The sequence below is a fragment of the Carassius gibelio genome, chromosome A25, assembly GCF_023724105.1.
Source record: "Carassius gibelio isolate Cgi1373 ecotype wild population from Czech Republic chromosome A25, carGib1.2-hapl.c, whole genome shotgun sequence".
Taxonomy (NCBI): domain Eukaryota; kingdom Metazoa; phylum Chordata; class Actinopteri; order Cypriniformes; family Cyprinidae; genus Carassius; species Carassius gibelio.
In genome coordinates, this window is record NC_068395.1 from 1,277,589 (window position 1) to 1,299,906 (window position 22,318).

Genomic DNA, 22,318 nt, shown 5'->3' on the forward strand with positions numbered 1-22,318 from the left:
GCTAGCTAATAATTTGTTAAAATATTAAAATGTAATGTTATACAACTATGAAAATGAATCATAACACATTTAAGACCCCTTATTTGGATCATTTAAAAATAACTTCCATGAACAAATTATGTTTATCTAACTTGATTTATGTGAAACTAAAGAAAAGAATTATGTAAATTCAACATTTTTTTAGACTTTAGTCCCATATTTTTTGTTTCTAGCCAACGGTGTTCCACAAGGCTTTGTATTCAGACCGTTTTGATTCAGCCATAACTTTCTAATTTACTTATTTTCATCCATCTTTTATCCATCAATGATCTTCTAGATGTCTGAAATGAGCATTGTACAAAATCAGCTTTGATAATTTGTGGAAAATTAGCAACATTGTAAAATAATTTACAATAAATAATCATCCCAGTTTTTCTTCAACAACCACTGAACCGAAAACCACAAGTATCTGAAATATAAGCAATGTTTTCCAGCAAACACCAAATGCAAAATGGTCAAATATAATAATGCAACAAAATAAACAACAGTTAAATGTCTTTGAAACCAGTTGTTTACTTGTGACATCATTACAGAAAATAGGTTCATATTTCACAAGTCATCAGCGTTCATTTAAAATCCAAAATATAAAAAGTGCAAATGCCAGTTGATGGTACACTATATATCATAATTCGGTGTCTTTTTTCCCTTTTTTTTTTAATCTTCCCCCGTTATTGTAAACACAAACAACTGTATTCATAAGCTTACCTTGTTACAGCCACATTGACATTCATGACTCGAAAAACTACACGAGCAAGGCAGAGTTTGTCGCTGATATTTTCTTTCGCTCATTCTTTGGGAGAAGGGATTGGCTAAACAGCACGGTGAAAACAACGCAGACAATTTAACCCTTCATAACTTACATGGAAAATGTTTACAAAGCAATGTGTCATCTTCATATAAAAACCAACAGGAAGATGAATATATATATAAAACATTTCCTTTTTTGAGAGTGTACAAAGTACTCACATAAGCAAAGATTTGCAGTTTGTCATATATATATATATAGCTCTCAAAGTACAAAAATCTGAGAGTCACCTGGCATTAAACTCCTTCATGATGAATCTCTAGGGCCCCAAAAACAGGCATCAGGGTCCCGAGGAAGAGGAACGTACATCTCCGTTCTCACAAAGTCTCACGTTTGAGGAGTTTCTGAAGCACCGAACATCATCGTCACTCGATTCAGTCTGAATTAAGATGGCCATAAAGCAAGATCTGCAAGATGTCCGCATGTCCATGTTGGAAAATGCATATTTGGACTTTAATGCTACCAGCGTGTGAGGACGACAAATCTTCATTTCCCTCCAGAGATTAAACATTTAAACATGATGTAAGAAACTGAAAAAGAAAATCCATGAAACGTTCATGAGCAAACAAAAACAATTGTTCATAGATTATTTGTAAATTGTTCAATATCTGCTCTTATGTAAATCTTCGACATTCAATTCTAATGCAACGACAGACACTGAGAAAATGTCCATTTGACAATTTACGCAAAGATGGTTTTGTGAATTTATGTGAGAATGGTTTCATATTCATGATCCATGTACAAATTTTGGTTTAAATGGTTCATTATGTAAATTTTTGCATTGATGTGAATGCAACAAGTTTACATACGAATGGTTTTATGCATAATTTACACTAAATTATGTTGCTTGCATTTCATGAATGGAGCCCAAAGTTTGAGCATGCAAGGTTTTGTCCTTTAAAAAGACCTTGCAGACAATGAAAACATATGTATACAGGGTAAAAATATGGAATATGCAAAAACAATCCTCCAAAAAAAAAAAATGTAAAAGGATTTCTGTGCAGAACGGTTCATCCAAGTTGAAAAATGGCATTGAGTTTTGATCGTTTTACAGATTTCTCTTCCATGCAGGATGCAGAAGATGAATCCGTGATCTGTTTTCAGTCATTCTTAAGGCTGATCTGAGATCAGCGTTCATTCAAATGTCCCGGTCGTTCCTGAGAACACGGTTCAGCCGTGAGTGATTGCAGCGGTTCAGTCCGTGGTGATGGCGTTCAGGTCCTTCATCAGACCCTCCAGGTGGGCCATCTCCTCTGAGAGTTCATCCGTCTGAGAGAGAGAGAGCCATGCCACAGGAGCCGTGTTAGAGTCAGGATTGAGGGATGCAAGACAACGGAGGAGAAAAGAGAGCCAAAAAACAAAAGCAGAAAGAGGAAGAGTGACAGGAACAAGAGTGAGGGGATAAAGCAAGACACTACAGCGCAACCTACAACAAAACAAACAAAACACATGCATTTAAGAAGCGCAGCACAAATTAAAGTTATTCGTTATACAAAATTAGACAGAAAGACAAAACCATTCAAATTAAGCCAACCAGTGAGTAAAAAGAAAATAAATAGGAAGAAAAATTTAAAATTAAACATTCAAATTTTCATATAAGAGTTTATATAATTTCATATAATTCACACTTTATAAAAAAATTTATTTTTTCGAAAAGTAGCAATTTTACTACATTTGATATGAATGATTTAAAACAAAAATGTAATGTTAATGAAAATTGACAAAATTTGCAAAAAAATTTATATATATATATTTTTTTTTCATTAAAAAAATCAAATCGAGAAATGAGAACTTTCACGAACCACAAATTAATGTTGTTTTCTCAAAAAACACAAACATACATTTATGTTGCTTACATATTATTGTAGCCCAGTTTGTGCTGAATCTGAATTATTAGCCATTAATAATATTTCTTTAATATACTGAAAAAAGCACAAATTTCAGGGCATGCCCAAACTTCTCCAGGGCCAAAAAGACCCTCAGACCCCAGAGGGTTAAAGACTGTTTATTAATAGTCTCTTCATTAAGTATTAAATTAATAAACTGCTTATTTGTCATATATGTAAATATCATAATGTAAAAAAACCTTGCTGGTTCTAGAAATAGGCTTCATTTTCTTTCAGCTAAATCTCTTTTTACTTTTCTTAGAACTAAAACTATATAAAAATTTGATCAAATGAAAGTATTTAGGAGAAAAACAAACTAAATTGACATTAGAAACTTGAGTGTTTAACCTGAAGCACTAAAATTATGGGATGTTTTAGAGAAAAAAAATACAACTAATCTATAGAGGTAAAACTGAAATAAATAAATCGAATTAGTTATACATATTAAAACCCAAAACTAAAAAAAAAAAAATACAAAAGCACATAGAATTACTAAAAATTAACCTGAAATTAAGAAAAACGAAAATACAATATTAACAGCCGATTCAAATTATGAATAGAAACTGTAAGAGTGTATAAACAACACTAAAGTGGTGACGTGTTTGATAACGAAGTCTTTTCTGAAACAGTGTGCCATCGAGGTCACCTCTGTATAACAGGAAGTGATGCGCGTCTCCAGCACTCACCGAGTCCAGCATCATGCTGCTTTCTGATTGGTCAGGAGCACTGGGGACTGTTACTGCCATCGGAGCTCGAGCTCGAATTAATGTCCCGACAGACGCTGTCTTCACACCAGGCCCTGAAACACAGAGAAACCTGCTGTGAGCTCCACAACCAACCACGCTCATGTAATTTAGGACTGAATAACCAGGAAGCAGACCCAGAGGGGTGCTGGGTAACGCGGTCTCGTAGGGGGGCGGGGTATGGGCGGAAACAGTGATGGTTGGCACGGCGAAGCTCTTGAGTGGGTGTGTGCTCGGCTCTTCTCCGATCAGCGTCTCTGTCTTCTGTAGATCCGCTGTAGTGTGGGGCTGACCGGGGGCCACCGGAGCTTCAGGTGCAGGGGCCTGATTCCTCACACATTCTACACACACACACAATTGTATTTTTATTTGAACAAAATAAGTGAAATCACACAAAATGCATGTTATTTTTTAATTTAGTTCTGTCCTGAGTAAGATATTGTGCATAAAAGATGTGTACATTCAGTCCACAAGACAAAAAATGGCTGAAATTATATAATATAGATATAAAATATCTCCATTCTTAATACTGCGTGTGGTTCCTCGGATGATCCTCGACTGTCTTTCTGTTTTGTGATGGTTGTGCATGAGTCTCTTGTTTGTTCTGAACAGTTAAACTGAGCAGCATTCTTTTTTTGTCAAATAAATTTTATTCGATTATCAGAAAAACCTTACAATAATCACATGATCCTGGATTAATTTTCTTATATGCACAAAAAAAACAAAAAAAAAACAAAAAACAAAAAACTGAGCAGCATTCTTCAGAAAACTCCTCCAGCTCCTGCAGATTCTTCAGTTTTCCAGCATCTTTACATATTTGCACCCTTTCCAGCAGTGACTTTATGATTTTGAATGAAACTTTTGAATGGGGATATTTTAATAATTTGAGCCATTTTTTGTCTTGTGGACTAAATGTAAACATCTTATGTACAATATCTTACTCAGGACAGTACTAAATAAAAAACAACATGCATTTAGTATGATCTTATTTTTAATTTTTTTTCTTTTTTTAAATACATTTATTATTTGAAAAATAATAAAAATGTATTTTTAGATAAAGTTGTATATATGTATTTTACCCAAATATTGTGTTGTACATATATTTTATAGAAATATATTTTTTATTAAAACATTGAACAATATTTTTTTTACTTGATGTTTATTTAATTAATTAATAGATAATAATAATGTACTACGGAGTCGTGTGAAGTAGCCAGCAGAAGCATGAAGATGGCACACAGCTGCATCATGTGATCTCTGGAGCTCTCACCTGCAGACGGAGGAGTGTGTGAGGAAGAGCTCGGGGAGGCAGGTGCTCTCAGGCTGATCTGGTGATGAAGGTAGCCACGCGGCGCCAGGTGATAGTGATGATGATGATGGTGATGAAGATGATCGAGGGAATGGATGGGGTGAGCGTTAATCACAGCTGAGAGACACACACACAGTGAGCTTACCACGACACCAGCAGTGGATTTACACTGGTATCGGTACCAAATACTGAAATTTTGGTACCGTGACAACACTAATATGCACTATCCCTACATAGACGGCATCCCTACATAGATGGCATCCCTACATAGACAGCATCCGAGCATCCCTACATAGACGGCATCCAAGCATCTGTACATAGGCAGCATCCCTACATAGGTGGCATCCCTACAAAGACAGCATCCGAGCATCCCTACATAGACGGCATCCAAGCATCTGTACATAGGCAGCATCCCTACATAGACAGCATCCCTACATAGACGGCATCCGAGCATCTGTACAAAGGCAGCATCCCTACATAGGTGGCATCCCTACATAGACAGCATCCGAGCATCTGTACATAGGCAGCATCCCTACATAGGCAGCATCCCTACATAGAAGGCATCCCTACATAGACGGCATCCGAGCATCCCTACATAGACGGCATCTGAGCATCTGTACATAGGCAGCATCCCTACATAGACGGCATCCCTACATAGAAGGCATCCCTACATAGACGGCATCCCTACATAGACGGCATCCCTACATAGACGGCATCCGAGCATCCCTACATAGACAGCATCTGAGCATCTGTACATAGGCAGCATCCCTACATAGACGGCATCCCTACATAGAAGGCATCCCTACATAGACGGCATCCGAGCATCCCTACATAGACAGCATCCGAGCATCTGTACATAGGCAGCATCCCTACATAGACGGCATCCCTACATAGACAGCATCCGAGCATCCCTACATAGACAGCATCCGAGCTTCTGTACATAGGCAGCATCCCTACATAGACGGCATCCCTACATAGACAGCATCCGAGCTTCTGTACATAGGCAGCATCCCTACATAGACGGCATCCCTACATAGACAGCATCCGAGCTTCTGTACATAGGCAGCATCCCTACATAGCCGGCATTCTAAATTAAATGAAATACCTTTGAGTGATTTGGAACGCTCTACATTGACAGCGACTGTGTGCATCAGATAAATAAAAGCAGTTGTAGATTAGTTAAAATTACAGTAAAGAAATAAAATAATAAAAAAAAGTTACAAATATTTATTCAATTTACCTTTACATTTTTTTTTAATATATTTTATTAATTTGTAATTTTATTTGCGGAATTTATTTAGGTAATATATATAAGTACATATAAATAAGTATATAAAAATAGAAATAAAAAAACAATAGTCAAGTGTTAGTATTCTATATTCTATGAAACATAATAAATAAAAAGCACATGCAAATATTTCGTAAAATTAGGCTGAACTGTTATATTGAATGAATTAGAAATTCATCTTTAATTTCTCTAAAATCGTCCCCCATCACTAATATAGCTTTTGGAGTGCAATGCATTATGGGGCTGCTTTCACTAGGAAGGATATATGTAATACGCAAATACATGCGATCTTAAAAGACAATGTGACATGCGGCCTGTATTGTGCACACATCTCAATGATCTTAAAAGCTGTTTAAGACAGACGCTCACTAGGTTTGGATGTAGTTTGTTACTGTGACTCAAGACGAATGCAGCTGGGCTTCACTCAGCACAACATGACAAGCACAGGACAGGCTGAGATGCAGGACACGATCACTGCTTGTGAACTTACGCTGAGAGTGGGACGGCATCATCATCTTGGGTCTCACTCCCCTCCGACTGTCCTCCGTCTCTTGACCTGCGCACACAGAAGTGCATCATGAAGCAGACTGGCTCCTGGACACCGGGTGAGGTGAAGCTGAGGCTCTCACCCCGTCTCTGATGGGACGGCTCCTGGGCGGTCCGTGGGATGGGGGTCTCTGTCAGGACGGGGTTGGGCTCGGGGGATTTGTCCATGGGTTTGAGCTCCAGACGCTCGTGATGGATCCACAGATCAGGAGGACTCAGCTCTTTAGATGAACCCTTGTACTTGTGTGAACCAGCGCTGGACTTACAGGCCGCTCGCTTCCTGAGAACAAACACACTTCAATATCTTTTATTATTGTTATTACCTGAATATTTTATATTTTGTTTTATAATTAACCATTTTTTATATATTATGCATATTATATACATATATATATATATACATATTATTAAAAAATTATTAAACAAAGTTTAATACAGTGAATTTATAACAGTTAAGGGGCTTTGTTATAAGTTCACTGTAAACCACAGCTTCACGGAGCTTATTGCTTTCATAAAACAGTTATTCAATAAACGTAGTAAGGTTTCACAAAATAAAACAGAGCAAATAAAGTGTAATGATTTTAATAAAAACAGTATTCTTCCAGCAAACAATGTAGTTCCTCAGAAACAGCTGTGGTTGTAACAAAGTGGTTGCCGAGCAACACACAGAAGTAAACAAAGGTGTGTGTTACTTTGTAGCGGAATTTAGAACACGGCTCAGCCAATCAGAATCAAGGAGCGGAACTCTACGCTTTATAGATGCATTATATAAATGTAACACTATACTATATATGTGATACACTATGAAAATTTCGGTTTATGGCACTTTAGAATAATTTTTTGTAATATCAAATATATTTCATATATTAAATATACACTATCATCAATACATTTTTAAACTTCTAAAATGAACATTTACAATTATTGTCATATGCATTTAAATATTAACATCACATTAAAGCCCCACTTTCTCATTTCATTTAAATAGGCAGTAATTTTATATTTTAATAAGATTGATTCTTTGTGACAGAATAACAACAATCGAGATGAACTGAAGCCAGATCCTGCAGAATTACTGAGATCTTCTTCTGTACTTGTAATTCTTCATTCATGCTGTGGTGCATTACACTGATTTTACCACAGTTAACAGGTTTCTAGGCAATGTGGAAATAACACTTATTGTTATGAGCTATTATTGTTTAAATAGAGATGTGTAATTAAAAGAACACACTTCTTCTGGAGGGAGTTGGAGCGGCGTGTGCACAGGACGGCTCCCACGATCACAGCGATGATAGTGAACACACCAACAGACACAATCACCACCATCACCAGAACATGCTTCTCCTGGCTGCCGCGGATGCCTGCTTTATCTGACACACACACACACACACAGAGTTACTCCACCGCAGGTCCTCGTCACATCACACGGCTGTCTTTAGAGAGCGCTTCTCTCGGTTTACCCATGTTTGATCCGATCCCGTGCTCCGGGGGGGTCGGGGGACCGGATTTGACTTGCAGCCCTACAGACAACAGCCAAATTATACATTTATTTGAAATTATATATATGCATTTTATAGATTCTATATATTTAACTTCTTCAAAAAATATATAATAGATTTTTATTTCTTATATACAGCAAAATGATATTGTATATAAATTGTATAAGTAATTAAAATATTTAAATATTTTATTTTAAATATAGTAAAAATATTTAAAATTTTAAAATGTATATATATAATTATTTAGACTTTTTATTTAATGATAAACATTTATAAATATATAAAACTAAATTAAGTGTATACCTATACCTTATACCACACACACACATATATTTAACTTGAAATTTAAATAAATCTACTTTAATTTTATTTAAATAATAATAATTTCAATTTCAAGTGCTTCAACTGTTTTAATGTCTGGACATTTTTAACAGTATTAAACTTCTAAATATCTACTTCTAAATACATTGATTAAATATCAAATAATAAGTATAATAATATAAAAGTAACACTTTGCAACGAGGTTAATTAGTTAACTAGTTTATTAAGCTTGAACAATACGTCCACAGCATTTATTAATCTTAGTTAATGTGAATTTCAACATTTACTAATGCATTATTAAAATCAAATGTGCTGGGTTACATTATTCAATGCACTTTGAATCAATACGTATAATAAACAGACATAATAAGTTATAATTATTAATGCATTGTTATGTGACAGTTCAAACTCCTTCTGCACTGAAAGATGTTTAATTACCTTGATCACTGGACATCTCGTCTGATGGTTCTGCTGGAGACAAACACAAACAGATCGATGCACGATTATAAGCTGAGCTCTAACAGACGAGTCTAAGCGAGGGTCCGCTTTACCTTTAGGGCTGTGGAACTGCACCGCGTCTGACATGGGTCCCATGCCTCTGGAGTTTCTGGCCTGGATCTTATAGAAGTACGTGGTGTCCAGCGTCAGCCCCTGGATCTGATGGGTCAGTCTGTTCCCCAGCACGGGCTCCACCACCCAGTCATGGACCTCAGCGCTCACATCAGTGCTGTAGTAGATGATGTACCCTGAGAGACGGAGAGCAAACGTCTGCTTCTCTGTTTGGATGCATGGCTGATGAAGTACCTCCTGTGATGATGTGATCAGGTAAATGTCATGCATGTTTTGGGTGCACCTGTGATTTTGCCGTTGGCTTCAGTCGGAGGCTGCCAGCTGATGTTGATGATTCGTGGACTTCCCTCTTTACTGATCACGGTCACATCTTTTGGAGCAGAGCTGGGAACTACAAACCACACCAGACCCTGACAATACAACTAAATAAAGCTTCGCCACAGCAGTTACTCCCCAAATCATGTTCAAATGCAAAGAAGATAGTTTTTTCTGATGCTTTATTATTATTTGCATTCATTTTATTCACCCCTTTTTATGTTTTTTTTTCTTCTTGCTTGTGTGTGTGCATATACTTGTATGTATGTTTATACTCTCATAGAAAATTATTGATCTTAAAGAAAAAAAACTTAAATTAATGGATGTAATCCAATGGATTTGTTGAATCTGATTTGTATAGAAAAAAAAAACAATGAAAAAACTTTGAGAACAAAATGCAAATAACACAATTATTAAATATGCACTCATCTTGCATGCATCGTGAAACTAAACATCTGTGTTTTATGTACTTTATGCATTCATTTTTATTACAAACCCCAAAAATATTGTGCACAGGTTGAGAGAACCCATGTTTTGTGTATGTGTGCATGGGTGTGTGTGTGTGTGTGTGTGTGCATGCTCATACTGGACTCAAAGGTGGTCCCGTGGGCCGTCATACTCCATGTACTGCTCCTGCGGCTCTTGGTGACCATAACGGAGAACTCATAAAGCGTGTTGGGTTTCAGAGACGTAACCGTATGGAACAGGGTCGTGGTGTTCGCCATCTGACCAAACCAGCAGACACACACACACACACACACACACACACACACACACACACACACACACATTAATAAAGTTCATCACTGCTTCCTGGAACACATTACATGCAGTACACACGCATTCTGAGTCAGTGAACACTAGAGGGCGCTCTATGAAAAGGAAATTAAAAACACTGTTCAAAACCAGTGCTGTTTTTATAAGTATTTGTATTTTCATATCTTCAGTTTATGACCGATATGATTCAGTATGATCAAACAGCACTGGATGGAGGCGATGGGTACCTTGTATTTGGTGTTGGCGGGGATGTTGGTCTTCCAGCGGATGGTGTAATATCTGGAGTCGGTGATCTTCTGGTTCTTGGCGAGTGAGTTGTCGGCCCAGCTGACTTTGACCGAGTCGTGGCTGAGGACGGTGGCCTGGACACCCACCGGGGGCAGCATGGGTGCGGGGTCAGGTGCTGGGGTGTATGGGTTATTAAAGAGTTCATAGAAATCAATATCAGGGTCTATGGGGTCTGACAGCAGCGGCACACACAGAGGAGAAACGGAGGACCAAATAAAACACAACAAAACCACATATGATGACATAAAAGGGATTAATGGTTCAGATGTGGATGAGAGAGAGGAAAGATGAATGAAAAAAGAGAAAGAGACAGAATTAGAAATAACAAGGCCCATATCTAAACTAAAACTGTGTGTGTATATATATGCTAAAACATTATGTTGTATACATTGTGTACAGAAAAATACTCACTGGTTAAAGAAATATAACATAAGGTTTAATATAACAAAATCATTTCAACTGATCACTCAGATTGTAAAAAAACTAAAATTGCAAGTGATGCACTTACAATGGAAATATATGTATAAAAATATAAATAAAATAACATTTTAAACAATATTAAAACAGGAAATGATAAAAAAAAGTTTTTACTATTGCAACAATGCTATTTTACTGTAAAATTAAAAATATCTCATTTATAATAGGATTTAAAATTATTATTATATTACAAGATTTAGTAATAATAATAATTATTATTATTCGAAATAGGTTTTATTTTATTTTATTTACAGAAATACAAAAAATACTACTATTACAATAATGCTATTTAATTGTAAAATTATAAAAATTGTATTTAATAATATTTTAAATAACAGTATTTAAAATAATAATAATTATTCAAAATATTTTTTACTTTATTTGATTTACAGAAATACAAAATACTATTACAATAATTTTATTTTACTTTAAAATAAAAATAGTATTTAATAATATTTAAAATAATAATTATTACAGTATTTAATAATAATTATTATTCAAAATATTTGTAACAATTTGCTTTGTAGAAATACAAAAAATATATTACTATTGCAATAATAATATTTTACAGTAAAATACAAATATTACTAACAGTACTTAAAATAATAATTACTATTATTATTATTATTATTATTCAAAATATTTTTAAATGATACAATGTTTTAAATATATATTACTACCACAATAATACTATTGTACTGTAAAAAACAAAATAAATAATAGAAATATTTTTATAATACAACTTAATGAAAATAACGGTAATAAAATTTATTACAATAAATGTAACTATTTTAAAATAAAACAGTAAAATTACAATACTAATATGCATGGCTGTTTTAATTTCTTTACTTTCAAACTAGAGAGCTTTTATTATTGTGTTTTTTATGTCTATCCAGTTCCAGCGTTTTTATTTTAATTTTATTTTTTTCAAATATATAAGAGGTGCAAATCCAAATGATCCTGTATTTAACAGCATGTGGCTGATCAACAGAGCTCTGAACATTTAATTAAAATACACCTGGAATAGCTATGGATTTTTCTCTCTAAACTGATTTAGCTTTTGTCAACAACAACAAAAACCGCAGGCTCAGCAGAAAACGGTAATAAATGACTGTCTCATACAAGCTAACGCTAAACTCGCTCTATCTGAGGAAACTCTGAGAAGCCGACAGATGCAAAAACCAGAAAACAGAAACATGTCTGATGCTAGATATAAAAGAGACAGTTAAATCATGCTATATATGCTTTAAAATAACATGAATGGACATGTGAAAGTGTGTGTGTGTGTGTGTGTGTGGTACCGGTCTGGGGTCTGGTGGTGGCGCTGTTGTAGATGGGAATGCCTTCGCCCATGTTGTTGAAAGCCTTGAGGGTGATGACGTAATGGGAACTGGGATCTGGAGTGGAAACATTAGTGTAAAAGCGTCTGTAAACACCTCATGTGGACATGTGACCGTGTGTGTGTTGTGCACTCACCGAGGTCATCGATGCTGTAGAAGCGCTGCTTGTAATCCAGACTGACCGTGTGCGCGTGAGGGCTGCCGATCCCGTATCCCATCTTATAACCTCGCACTAACACCTCCTGATTTCCTGGAGGAGTCCAGCTCACCACGATTCGGTTCACCAGCGGACGAACCTGAAGAGAACTGGGGACTCCTGGAACCTGAGACTCTGGGACACACACAGTTAACACACCAGCTACATCACACTGATCCTTCACAGGGCTGAGCTTTCTTATGTCATATTAACAATCATTAAAAAAAAAACTTTATACATACATATATATATACACACACGCACACGCACACACACATACATACATATATATATACATACACACACACACATATAATCACACATATATACATATATACATAAAATTTTATATAAAAATTATATATATATATATAATTGGTATTACCAATCATTAAAAAAAGTAAAAAATATATATATACATAAGTTATTTGATATTAGCAATCATTTAATTTTATATATATACACATGCATATATATATATATATATATAAATATAAATATTTGATATTACGTTAACAATCATAAAAAAAATCTAAATTATATATATATAATTTGATACTAAAAAAATCACTTTAAAAACTTTAAAAATTATATAAATTATAATATTACTATAAATAAAAATTTAAAAGACTAACAATTTATCTTTTTAAAAATTATACATTTTAAATTATATGTTTATTATATGTTTATTATATATATATATATATATATATATATATATATATATATATATATATATATATAAAATTTAAAAAGACAAACAATTAATCTTTTTAAAAATTTTAATATACATTAAACCTCAAAAACAGTGCACGTATGTAAACTTATATTACCATTTCATTTATTTTTATATTAACTTATTTACATTTCCTTATTTGATATATAAACATTCTATCCATCAATCCATCCATCTCTCTATCTGCTTTAATATGTTTGAGTTCTTCCACATGAATCACTCTTCTCTTTCAGAAAACGCTGCTAATTTCCGTCACAACCTTCAGGATCTAGAGTCATTAAACAGACTCATTATTTCAAACACTGGACTAGGCACTAATTCAAGAAGAAGTGGAGGAATCAGTGCTTGGTCTGGCTGTCAGAGAGCTTTTCTCTTTTTAGCACACTCTGAACACACACCCTGGGTCCCAGCTATTAATATTAAGAAACAAAATAAAAGAAACAGCTATAAATATTCCTCTCACAGCTTCCTTCAACGCAGAAATATGGCTTTCAATTACTACTGTGAGAGAATTTCTAAAGGATATGTCTGGGACCCATAATAATAATAATAATAATAATAATAATAATAATAAATTATAATTTATATAACAAAAAAGAAGTCTATTTCCAGGACCATTGTGATTATGTATATCGTGACAATTGAGCACCTTTTTTTCCCTTAAATTGTCACGATCACATGCAATTCTCACAGTTGATTTATTTAAATGATCAGTAAATATATTAAATGCCATGAAATAAACATTACCATGATGAAGAAATACAATTAGGCTTTACCTAAGTAATAAACAAACACTTATTATTACAGTAGCATAAATGTGTGCGTAATAATCATGAAAATAAAAGTTAAATGCATTTATGGTTTAAAAATGGCCATAATGGTTTTAAAATTAGATTAGATTTTTCTTTTAATGCAAAATATAATTTAGTATTTTCCTCTTGATGTTGGGGTGAGATTAAACACCCAGAATGTTGTTGAAAAAAAAAATGCAAATAATAGCCCTAAACATAAAGGAGAAAAAATGGCTGTAATAGCCCAAAAATACAGCTTATTTCTTTATTTACTGAAAAAAATAAAATAAATAAATAGTTGTGTTTGATTACCGTCCAGGTCGTTCTGGAAGGTCTCGGCTGTGCTCCAGTCGCTCGCCGGTCCAGATCCGTTCACGGTGCTGGCCGACACTCTCACACTGTACAGCTGTCCTCTCTCCAGACCTGGACACCACCAGACACCGTCAGCATCACCACTCAGAGAAATACATGTGCGTTACACCAGCAGCAGATACTAAACACTTCTCTTAAGATTCAGGAATATTTCTTTTCTTTTCTGAGAACATTTGTAAAGGTTTTTGCCCATTTCTTACAGGATCAAGTCAAAAGATATGCTAGATGTGACTCCAGTCTCGTTCGGTAGCTTTTTTTTATTTCTGCGGCAGTGTTTTAATCAACTAAAATGAAAACTAATCAAAATAGGTTTGTTATTGAAATAAATCTAAAATAAGATATAGCAAAAAATATTAGATGAAAAATTTATTTTAAATTATTTTAAACTGCCTGAAATAATTATATATATATATATATATATATATATATATATATATATATATATATATATATATATATATATATATATATATATAATTATAATAGTCAAAAGTGCATTAAAATTACTAAATAAAGTTGAAATGATATAAAATAAATATTACATGAAAAAAAATCAAATCATTTACAAAAACGTAAAAAATAAAATTTAGTTTAAATCGCAGTTCTAATTAAAATAAAACCGTATCAAAGTTATTTATTAATAATAATAATAATAACAATAATAACTAGAATTTAAAGTTAGTGAACTAACTTTGATGTTGGCTTGGCCATCTTGGCCATGGGGCAAAAGAGCCACAGTACTTGTGTGCCCAACATTCTTGAGTTGCCCCGCTGCAAAAAAATAAAATAATAATACCATAAAAAAATACACCTGCAACATTCTTTTTCCATGGTCCCTTGCTTTTTTCTTTTTAAATAAAAAGCCTAGGCTATGATAACAGCTACAACAGGGTTGTCTAGTTGAATGCGAAATAAGTCATGCAAAAACCATAATCTCCTAAATACCATTCAATTTAATCTTATTTTAATAGTACTGACAACATATTTTAAGTTATCACACATTACTGAAAAATTAAAGAAGGGACAGTATATATAGTATACTTCGGTGAGTCAAGAGCTAAACAAAAAGTCCTGTTTCATTACAAAATACTGTAAGTTTTATAAACGTTATACTATCACCACAAAATTTTAATTACTATTTATTATAAAATAAATATTTCATAAAACTGAAACTTAAATATATTATTTCTATAGGCTATACAAAACAGAAAAGAAAAAAGACTAAATAATAAGGCTGAATAAGCTGATCTATAGCATGTTAAATGGTGGTTGCCTGTCTATGAATGGTACACCCCAACCACTAAGCTCACAGAAGTGGTTTGACCCAAGTCCTCAGCAGCCAATGACATTGACCTCTTCAAACTGATTTTTAAGGTGTACTTCAGTGTATTTCACGTGAAATACATGTTAAATACCTGCTGATTTTTCACTTGTAAACAACACTATTTAACACGTTAAATAATATTGGATATAACATTGGAGTAATATAGTATTTTAAGAAGCTCTTAAAAAAATATATAAATGACTTTACCATGTTGTGCAGCGCCGATAAATAAATAATATTAAATACGTGTTGTCTACGCATGAAATACACGTATTTAACGTGTTGTTGACGCGTTAAAATTCACGTGTATTTGACCCTCTTGGCCTTCCATACACATTAGATATAATGAAAGGAGACGTGAAAAAAGGACATCGCTTTGTTTTGATATGGATTACTTTATCACAGAATATTTGTTCGGGAGCACTTGTTTAGTTTAAAAGTAGACGTGTCAAGCTTTCTATAGATATATCTCTCATGTCTCTTCATTGAGTATTCATGGAGTTACAGTTCATTTTAATGATGTTTGTAAATGAAGATCAGCGCAGACCAAGGCTGCAGACAGCACACCTTGTTTGTTATCTTTATTTTATAAGTGCACAAAGTTTTGTTGTTATTATGTTTGTATCCAAAAAAAGTAGACCCTTTACAGAGACAAGTTAAAATTCACGTGTATTTGACCCTCTTGGCCTTCCACACATTAGACGTGAAGAAATGACATTGCGTTGTTTTGATATTACTTTATCACAGAATATTTGTTTGCACGGCTCAACAAACACCTGGATTTTGCTCTTGTTTTGTTCTAATGAGTGGATTGTGTGCATTAATATTTTAAGAAACTCTTAAAAATATATATAAATGACTATACCATGTTGTGACGATGGATAGCAATTGATGTGACGTTCAGAACTTCAGTCTGACAGATAAAATCTCACAAGCACATATAAACACTCATTTTCATGTGTATAATATATTCTTCTATTTGTTTTGTGCCGTTTCGCTGCAGGGTTTTAATGTGAAAGGCTGTGAATTCTCTATTTAGACTTCAAGTGTTCAGAGAAATACATCGCGAGCTCGCGGACATTTGGCTGCCGCGAATATATCATGTTATTACTTTAAACAGTTCAGAAACATCTGAATTCAGCTCTTGGTGTGTTCTAACGTGTGGATTGCGTGCAATCGCCGTTTTATAAAAGGTCTTAAATAAGAATGAATTCGCTCGTTGTGAGCTCCGTGGAGACAGACTGAGCTGAGCAGCCGTGATTCTTCTCTTTCTGACTGCTCTCTGCCCAGAAATCAATTATTAGCCCTAACCCCTGTACTAATCAGATATGTTGGTTTAGCTTGTCAGTTTGAAGGAAATTGTATTATTTACTTGTATTTTTAACCGGTTTAAAAGTAAAACGAAACCCGACTCCTCCCCTAAATCTCATTGCAACTGTAGGGGCGCAATTTTTCTCAGACAATGTAAGTCTATGGGTAATGAATTTTGACATTTAAAAATTAATAAAAAAAAAAACTTTAAGTCTGATCAGTCTGAAAAGATATAGCAACCAGCACCGCTCTATCCCGCAGGTGTCTGCCGAGTTTGGGGCTTGTGGCTTTAAAGCCCTAGGAGGAGATGCGTTCAGAATTTCTGTCAGAAAAATAATAATAAGAAAAAGAAGAAGAAGAAGAAGAAGTTTAAATAGCATAACAGTATGTTGGCTTGTTGCCAAGCCAACATAATAATGATAATAAATGAAATAAAATATAAATATAAGACTGAAAAATCTATTTTTAATAAACTATAAAATTGGAATGACTGACAGAAATAAATATAAGTTTAAGTTGCAAATAAAATTATATATATATATGACCAAAGCACAAAAAATACTAAATAAAGCTGATATTATATTCAATTTAAAAAAATTATATTATACATCTGAAAAACTTAAACGCAAATCAGAAACGTTTCCTCGTCATCTAATAGAAATAAAAATAAGTTGCCGTTCTAAAATGAATAAAGAAAATATTAAAGAAATCTATTTAGAAAATTAAATGATGACAAAAGCACATAAGATGTTTAAAAGTGAGGGTGAGTCTAGAAGAGAGCTGGGTCTGTCTCACCCTGGAGGATCTGGAAGAGCTGTGTGCTCCACATCTCCACTGCGTCTGCTCTCCTCGGACCTTTCCTGAAGCGTATCTTATACCCCGTCACATCTCCGTTCACAGCACCTGCGGGGGGCGGCTGCCATCGGACCATGATGCTCTGGGGCAGGAAACAGGACACAGGTGAGCTTGTGAAGAGAAGCCAGTTCATGATGAGTCCAGTCTTAGAGGGAGTAGAAGTGTCTAGAGCTCTGAAGACAGAAACCCGTCAGAGCTAACGCTGTCATGTTTCACGCGTCTGAGACGAGCGATGCCTTCGGGCTGCACACTAATGAGTGAAGGAAACACCCAGAAACATGCACTCAGCTGGGACTTTCATTCTCAGATCAACCTCACAAACTGTCAAGAGCATGTCTGAGACACACTTCACCCCGGATGAAAGAACTAAGAGATTACCTTTCGCATAAAGAAAAATCCCTCTACTTTTGGGACCATTAGGATTTTTGGCTAAGGATGTCTCATTATTTTTTATGAAATTGAATCACAATTTCTTACATGTTCTCATTACTGCACAGTTATCACACACACACACACACACGAGAAATTAGTCAATATACATTAATTACCGCTTATAATGCAGTAAGAAAAACTGTAGTGTAGGAAAAAAAAAATATTTTCAAACATATTTTTAAAAAATAGTTTGCATTTTTTTTACTTTGTGACATTTTCACATTTTCATTCATACTGAAATTACTGTAAAAAAAAAAAAAACAATAAAATAAATTAAAAAAATAATAATAATAATAATAATATTATAATATAAAAATAATAATAATATTATAATATAAAAATAATAATAATAATATATATATATATATATATATATATATATATATATATATATATATATATATATATATTCATCCATATTTTAATCACTTTAAAAATAAACAAAATAAAAAAATAAAGTATACAGTATTTATAAGTTATTTGAGTATTTATGCTGTCCTTAATATATATAAAAAAAATAGTGGTATATTAATGAGATCATAATGAGAATAATTCAAGAGAAAACAGATTTTTTTTTGGGGGGGGGGGGACTAATAAATTAAATTCTTATGCTTAGTCAAAGAAATAATGTCTTTAAATGACTCTTATTTTGTAATTCTCCGTCCTCTCAACATGGCAGAATATTGTCCGAACCTGAAATATGACTGTAACTAGTATTAGTCAGAAAAGCCTGAATGCTTCCCATATGCTCTCCACATTATTATTTCACAGTCACATGAAAAAAGCTCTCGACCAATGAAGGAGGATCTCACCGTTGAGTTCAGGACCTCCAGAGTGAGGTTCAGTGGGGGGGCGCTCGGCACTGCAACACACACACACACACACATTCAGCTGAGCACTGATTTGATTTTACACTTGTACATTTGATTATTTACACTTGTGTGCTATATATAAAAAATATGATAAACTATATAAATATACCAATATGCAAATATACGTAATTTTCTGTAAAGCTGCTTTGCAATGATGTTTGATCGTGAAAAGTGCTGTAAAAATAAACTTGAATTTAATTCTTATTCTGATATACGTATAATTTATCCAGTAGCGACAAATCTCTCTTAAAAAAACAATTAAAAAAATAAAATATCACATAAAATAAATAAATAAATACAATAGAAATATAAATATTTTGACAGCGATAAATCAGAAAGAAATGATGAGAGAATGTGTTGATATTTTTACAGTTAATTCAATACAGAAAAGTCTTTTGAATAAAATTTTTATTTATAATATATATATATATATATATATATATATATATATATATATATATATATATATATAGTTTTTATGCATACCAGAGTATAACTAAATAAATATTGTTTGAATAAAAATAAACTATAATTTTTTTATTTATTAAAAAGACTAAATATTTTTAAATATTGATTATTTAAATGTATAATAAATTAGATTAATTTAATTCTCTCTTCTGTGGAAGTGAACCTTAATCATATGTAAATATAAATGAAACGAAAATAAATTGTGTTAAACAATAAAAATTTGAAAGAATACATAAATATTATATAAATAAATAACACACACACACACACACACACACACACACACACACACACACACACACACACACACACACACACACACACACAACTTATAAGATCTCAAACAAACTATAAAAAAAAAAAAAAAAGTGTAAAAAGAAACTCTACTCAAATAATTAATCAATTATATCTGAATCAGATCAATTAAAAAAAACAATATTTAGTGCACATCTGACTTTTCTGTCATTCACAGCTGTACTGAACCAATGAAAAACATCTGCCTTCCTTCCAAACACACACTCCTGATCACTGCCAGATGTGTGTGAGGTCAGCTCTTCATCTGCAGTATCTCACCGTCAGACAGCGTCTGGACCACAGCATCCTCGGTGGAGACGCCGGGGCCGTGTCTGCTGTACCCCACCACCCTGAAACTGTACTCTGTAAACGCCTTGAGCCCCGTCACCGTGCAGGACGGAGCCGGGACGTCCACCTGCTGCAGGACACACACACGTCTAACATCTTTACCACTGTATTATACACCGCCTGAGGAGGATTCATACTGATATATACTGTGCTACTGAACCATGACCATATTCATATTTCAGAGTATATGTGTGTCCCTGGAGCACAAAAGCAGTCTCGAGTCTCTGGGGTATATTTGTAGCAATAGACAAAAATACATTGTATGGGTCAAAATTATACATTTTTCTTACAAAAAAAAAAAACACAAAACAATTTTTTTTTTTTTACATTTCCTACTGTAAATATATCAAGACTTAGTAATATGCATCGCTAAGACTTCATTTGAACAACTTTAAAGATGATTTTCTCAGTATTTAGATGTTTTTGCACGCTCAGATTCCAGATTTTCAAATAGTTGCATCACACACAAATATTGTCCGATCATAATAAACCATACATGACTAGAAAGATTATTTATTCATGGTGTATACATTTCGATTAAAAAAAAATTTACACTGTGGTAATACCTTTTTTTTAGGTGTTCTATTATAACACTGTTTTTAAATATATTTTTGCACATTTACTACGGTACTACTGTTTTTATTTTTTTAAACACTGTAGTACAGTGTTTTATATGTATTTGAAATACAGTATTAAAATAGTTAAATAAATAAAAAAAAACTTTTTTTTTTTTCTTTTTTTTAATGCCATCAGGGTTTTTTTGGGTGGGGGGGGGGATATTTACTTATCTAAAAAAAAAAAAAAAAAAAAAATTTTCACATATTTTGTGCCCATTCACTATGATATTACCCTGTTTTTGCAATTAATTTTTGGGAAATTTTTACTCTTTTTACTTATGGATACAATTGTGTTTTATTGCTATGGAAATACAATGTTTTTGGCAAACTTGTTATAATAGAAAAATAAATAAATATTAAATAAAAATAAAATAATATTAATAATATTAATAATATTAATAATATTAATAATAATATTATTATTATTAATAATAGTAATAATATTAATAATAATAATAATAATTATTATTATTATTATTATTATTAATTTTAATTTAATTTTTTTACATTATTGTGGTAATACCTTTTTTTTTGTATGTGTTCTATTATGTGTATGTGTATGTGTATGTGTTCTATTTCATAATTGTTTATATTGTATAAAAAACATAGTACAGTATAACCATGATATCTGTCCGAATATTTCATGGTGTTTCTATGGTACACATACAAACATAGAAATAACTACAATGCGAATCCTATGATAAGATCATGCTCCGTCTGTCATTCATCAGATCAGGCCAGCTCAATCGATACTGAATATATACGCATGTAGATAAGTGTAGTGATTGCTCATGTCTGTGATGTCACGACGAAGCCTCTTCACTGTTTCCTCACCTGCTCCTCGGCTCGGCTCTTCTCGCTGTAGAAGAGTCTGTAGGTCAGGATCTCTCCGTGTCCGGTCACCGGTCTGTCCCAGCTCAGAGTGACCGAGGACGAGCTGACAGAGACCACCTGCAGATTCGGAGCCGGACCCGGGACCTGAACTGAGAGACGCAACAGAAACCAATCGAAACAAGACTCCTGCATGAACACCGAAATCCCTCATGTTTTAGACGCAAGAACTGAGAGTAAAGCAGAAGAAACGTGTGTCTGTGCTTCAGCTTTAAGCATGCATCTGAAAACACAAAAGCATTTCCTCACTGCTTACAGTTCGTCTTTTTTCACTTATTCTTTTCGCCTTTGCAAACCTCTGACAAAAGACGACACGTCTCAACCCACCGCAGCTGGAGACGTTAAATAATGACAATATCACATGCTAAAAGAAGACTATTCTGGCATCTGAATTCAACACTTCAAACGGACGCAATGCATTGTGGTCCACGTGTCGCATGCAAAGCAGACGCATGAGTTTTGACCTAGAAAGACGAAACTGTGTTGCTTTAATTCATTTTGTCTGTGTATTCGGATGAATCTCACACTGTGACGGGTTGAGTATGTACAGAGGTTCATTTAAACACATTAAATAGTTATGAATTAAAAACAGTAAAATCACTAACAAA

At 33.6% G+C, this 22,318-nt stretch overlaps 1 protein-coding gene across 5 annotated transcripts in view; it reads right to left on the bottom strand.

Moving 5' to 3' along the window:
• Window positions 1-532: 532 nt before the first annotated feature.
• Window positions 533-22,318, bottom strand: part of LOC127947002 (neogenin) — a 75,475-nt gene continuing 53,689 nt past the window's right edge. Inside the window, exons 10-29 of one of the 5 annotated variants that reach the window (XM_052543881.1) lie at window positions 21,654-21,802; window positions 20,134-20,272; window positions 19,033-19,082; window positions 17,729-17,870; window positions 14,239-14,349; window positions 12,340-12,534; window positions 12,165-12,260; window positions 10,326-10,558; window positions 9,908-10,046; window positions 9,290-9,397; window positions 8,988-9,182; window positions 8,875-8,907; window positions 8,077-8,136; window positions 7,848-7,986; window positions 6,700-6,911; window positions 6,561-6,626; window positions 4,744-4,899; window positions 3,611-3,814; window positions 3,417-3,529; window positions 533-2,113 (exon numbers count right to left, since the gene is read on the bottom strand). In XM_052543881.1, coding sequence (XP_052399841.1) covers window positions 2,039-2,113; window positions 3,417-3,529; window positions 3,611-3,814; window positions 4,744-4,899; window positions 6,561-6,626; window positions 6,700-6,911; window positions 7,848-7,986; window positions 8,077-8,136; window positions 8,875-8,907; window positions 8,988-9,182; window positions 9,290-9,397; window positions 9,908-10,046; window positions 10,326-10,558; window positions 12,165-12,260; window positions 12,340-12,534; window positions 14,239-14,349; window positions 17,729-17,870; window positions 19,033-19,082; window positions 20,134-20,272; window positions 21,654-21,802 — 2,615 coding nt within the window. In that variant the 3' untranslated portion in view covers window positions 533-2,038. Of the gene's footprint in view, window positions 2,114-3,416; window positions 3,530-3,610; window positions 3,815-4,743; window positions 4,900-6,560; window positions 6,627-6,699; window positions 6,912-7,847; window positions 7,987-8,076; window positions 8,137-8,874; window positions 8,908-8,987; window positions 9,183-9,289; window positions 9,398-9,907; window positions 10,047-10,325; window positions 10,559-12,164; window positions 12,261-12,339; window positions 12,535-14,238; window positions 14,350-17,728; window positions 17,871-19,032; window positions 19,083-20,133; window positions 20,273-21,653; window positions 21,803-22,318 lie in introns of those variants that run through there. The other 4 variants (XM_052543882.1, XM_052543884.1, XM_052543883.1 and 1 more) reach the window with 4 other exon arrangements.